This window comes from Varanus komodoensis, unplaced genomic scaffold (assembly GCF_004798865.1).
Source record: "Varanus komodoensis strain SLA01 unplaced genomic scaffold, ASM479886v1 scaffold231, whole genome shotgun sequence".
NCBI classification, from domain to species: Eukaryota; Metazoa; Chordata; class Lepidosauria; order Squamata; family Varanidae; genus Varanus; species Varanus komodoensis.
Genome location: NW_025335630.1, coordinates 101966 through 105387, shown reverse-complemented (window position 1 = coordinate 105387; position 3422 = coordinate 101966). Strand labels below are relative to the sequence as shown.

At 67.7% G+C, this 3422-nt stretch overlaps 1 protein-coding gene across 1 annotated transcript; it reads right to left on the bottom strand.

The window, feature by feature from the left end:
* Nucleotides 1-2187: 2187 nt before the first annotated feature.
* On the bottom strand, nucleotides 2188-3021 carry LOC123024460 (GTPase IMAP family member 2-like). The gene has a single exon (XM_044432178.1). The coding sequence runs from the start codon at nucleotides 3019-3021 to the stop codon at nucleotides 2188-2190; it is 834 nt and encodes a 277-aa protein (XP_044288113.1).
* Between the last annotated feature and the right edge of the window lie 401 nt (nucleotides 3022-3422).

Below are 3422 nucleotides of genomic sequence, written 5' to 3'. Positions count from 1 at the left end.
TCTGTGCGGACATGGCCAGCCACGGACGCGAAGGCGCAGGGCTGCTCCGGATGCATCGGGGGGCGGAGGCGGGGGGCGGGAGGCGGGCTGCGGGGGGCACTTTGTCCCTGGGGGGGCGCCCTGTCTGCTGTGCTGCTCAGGGCCTCCCCAATTCCCGTTTCAGGCACTGGATGGCAGCGCCTGGAGAGGGAGCTGAGAAAGCACGTTGAAGACACACTGGCTGCTCTCCAGGGCAGGATAACGGCCGCTCTGACGGTGCTGCAGGACAGCAATTCTGCTCCGCGATCTCACGAGGCCGAGGGGCCGCCCACCGGGGCTCATGCCAGGAACACCACCGCACAGAGTGCGCGAGGAGGGTGGAAGTTCTGGCAAAGGCCCGCAACACCACCATGAGATCTTGTATAATAGGACGGCATACAAAAGCCTTTAATAAAACCATAATAAGTAATAGCCATCCTTTCCCTCTTGCCTTGCCCCCTCTCTCGGGCAGCCCCTGCTTCTGCGTGTTCGCCCAGCCCCCTCCCCCCAGATCCCTTGCTCACGGCCCTTCCGCCCCCTCACCTCTCTGCATTTCCCCTGTGAGAACTGCCCTGTGTGACTGCACCTGTGCCAGCAGATTCTCTCGCTCTCCCGTCCTCATTCCCAGTCACTTAGCCTTACTGTGTCATCGTTATTAAAGTGCTGCCTCTTCCTGAGGATGCCGGACTGTCTGGGGAAGTTTCCTCGAGCATTTTATGCGCTTTTTGTACCTGCGCTCCCACCTGCTTACAAACTGGACCTGGAAAGGAGCTCAGGAATGGAAGTCATGCTCAGCCTGGGCCCCGTTGCGCAGGAGATGGGCACCGACACCGGCCTGGCGGGACGCTAGATCTGCCGCTGCTGGAGCAACGCCCCTCGCCCCCCCTCCCCTCCCCTCAGCCCCCCTCCCCTCGCCTCCCCTCCCCTTGCCCCCCTCCCCTCGCCTCTTGCTCACCGCTTGGTGCTGGGAGGCCAGCAGGGCTCCCCCTGGCCTGGCCCCCACTCTGGCCTTCCTGGCAGGGAGCCCGTTTCAGAGGGGACGGTGCTCCGACCAAAGGGGGGGGCCATGGCCGGGGGCCGCCAAGGAGGGCCTGGGGGCTGCACGCTGTCCGGAGGAGACGTGGAGCCGGGACCCGGGAGGGGCACATGGGCGGCGGGCAAAGGCCCGTGCAGGACCCGGCCGGAGAGGGTGGGGGCCGCTGCGGCCCCTGAGCCAGCTCAGCGGCCTCGGAGGAAGCCCCCTGCAGCCCGGCCATGCTGCCCCCTGCGGGAAGGGCCAGGCAACCGGGGGGGGCACGGAGGGGGGGGCAGGGCAGAGCCAGCCCAGATGCCCAGGCAAAGGTGCAGGAGGGCCCCCAAAGGAAAGTCAGCGCCCCAAAGAGGCTGCCACCGGGAGCGCCTGGGATCCTCCTTCCCATCTGCCTGAGCGGAGCACCAGGCACCATGGCCCCTGCGAGCACGGCGCCCCTTCCGGGCCCCCTGCGGAGGAAGGCGGGGCTGCTCGAGCATGCGCAGAGCCCCTCTCAGGGATGGATTCCTCCGGGCTCCGCAGGGGTGCTTTCCCTGGCCCTCCGCAGCCTCCGGGGCGCACTGCGCATGCTGGCCCAGCACTCATGCAAGCGCAGGGGGCACACGGGGCGCCCCTGGGAGCAACTGCCTTTGCGGAGGGTCAAAGTACCCCGACGCGCTGTTCTGGGACTCCGGGGGATGGCGGAGGGAGGAGTGCCCGGAGGACTGCTGTCCATGGGGTCGCCGGGGGTCGGCACGACCTCGCAACTAGCAACAACAACCGGGACGCGGTTCTTGCGAACATGCAGGCGCCTTGGCTCTGGTTGTAGGAAGGCGTGTTCTGGTTCCGCGAAAGGAAACTGCCAACGGGGGGAAGGGAGGGTTGGGCCGGGCCAGGGCCCTCTTCCTTTCGCTGGTTTTGGCACGTCCTGGGAGGGCCGGGCCGTGGGCCTCCTTCCGAGCAAACTGCGCGACTGAAGGGGGCTGGGGTGCTGCAGAGCCTCGCTGCGCCGGAAGAGCTAAGCTCACCAGCCACGCTGCGCCCTTCACTCGCTTCCAGCCGGGCAGGCAAGCAGAGGAAACGCGCTCTGGCTGGTGCTCGTGGCTTGCCGCGTGCCCAGGGCAGGGCGGGAGGCAGCCCGGACCACCCCCCCCGTCCCCTCAGTCGAGGCGAAGCACAAGCGGCACCAGCACCACGATCCCGGTGAAGACGATACCGAGGAGAATCCCCGCGAAGCGCCGCTTGCTGCGCCACAGCTCCGCAAGCTCGGCCTTCCTCCGGGCCTTCCGGTTCTCCCTCACAAGAGACCGGATTGCTTCATCCCTCGGGTTGCTTGCAGAGTAGAGCGGGTTGACGCAATGGCTCCCGCCGTTCTCCTGGACGATTCCCAGGACCGCTTGCACCAGCTCCGAGACATGCTCCTCGCACTCTGCTCCCACGGCCCCGTTGTTGAACGCGCAGACGCGATCCCCGCACCTCTGGGCCAGCTTCTGGAGGGCCTGGTTGCCCGACCGCCTCACATAGTCCTGCAAGGAGCTCCCGCCCAGATATTCCTTGCGGGTGAACAAGACCATCATGCGCCGGGCGGCCTCCACCCCAAACAGGTCGAGGACGCGGTTCGCAGCCGCCTCGTCTTCGGCAGTGAAGCGGCCCACCTGGGTCACGAACACGAGCGCGTGGGGGCCAGGCCGGGAGAGCTCCACGCAGCGCCAGATCTCGGAGTACACGATCCCCCGGAAGGCTCCCAAGGGAAAGAAGTCTGGCGTGTCGACCACCGAGACCCGCCGGCCACTCCAGCTTCCCTGCGCCTTCTGGCACTGCAGGGTGGTGGCGTTTGCTGCCAGGACGGACTCGAACTCCTCCCGGCCCAGGAGGGTGTTGCCCATGGCGCTCTTCCCGCCGCCGCTCTTCCCGACCAGGATGAGCCGGAGCTCCCCGTCTCCCTCATGCCAAGAGACCGAGGGGGGCGCCAAGCCCCACCTGGACGGTGACATTTCGGCGCCGGGGGGGAGAAATCCAAACGGTGCCCCCACGGGAGAAGACCAGTCCCAGCCGGCCGCCTGCTCTGCTGTTCGCCCCCAGATCCCCCGCTCCCCAAGCTCTGGCCTCCCGCTGCTCCGAGTGGCCCTCGCTCCACGCCAGAAAAGATATTCCGGGCACGGAAAGGCGGGATCCCCCTCCCCCTTGCCGCGGGCTGCTGGCCACCATGAGCGCCCAGACGGACTGGGGCCGAGCCAACTAACTGGCTGGGGGCTGTGTGCGTGTGTGTGTGGGGGGGGTTCCTTCAATCTCCCCCCCTCCCCCCCAGACCAGGCGCAGAAGCAGGGCCGGGGTGCCGAAGAGCTGGGGAGCAGGGAGAGCCCGAAGGGGCCCCCCAGCCTGCCCCCTCCAGCCG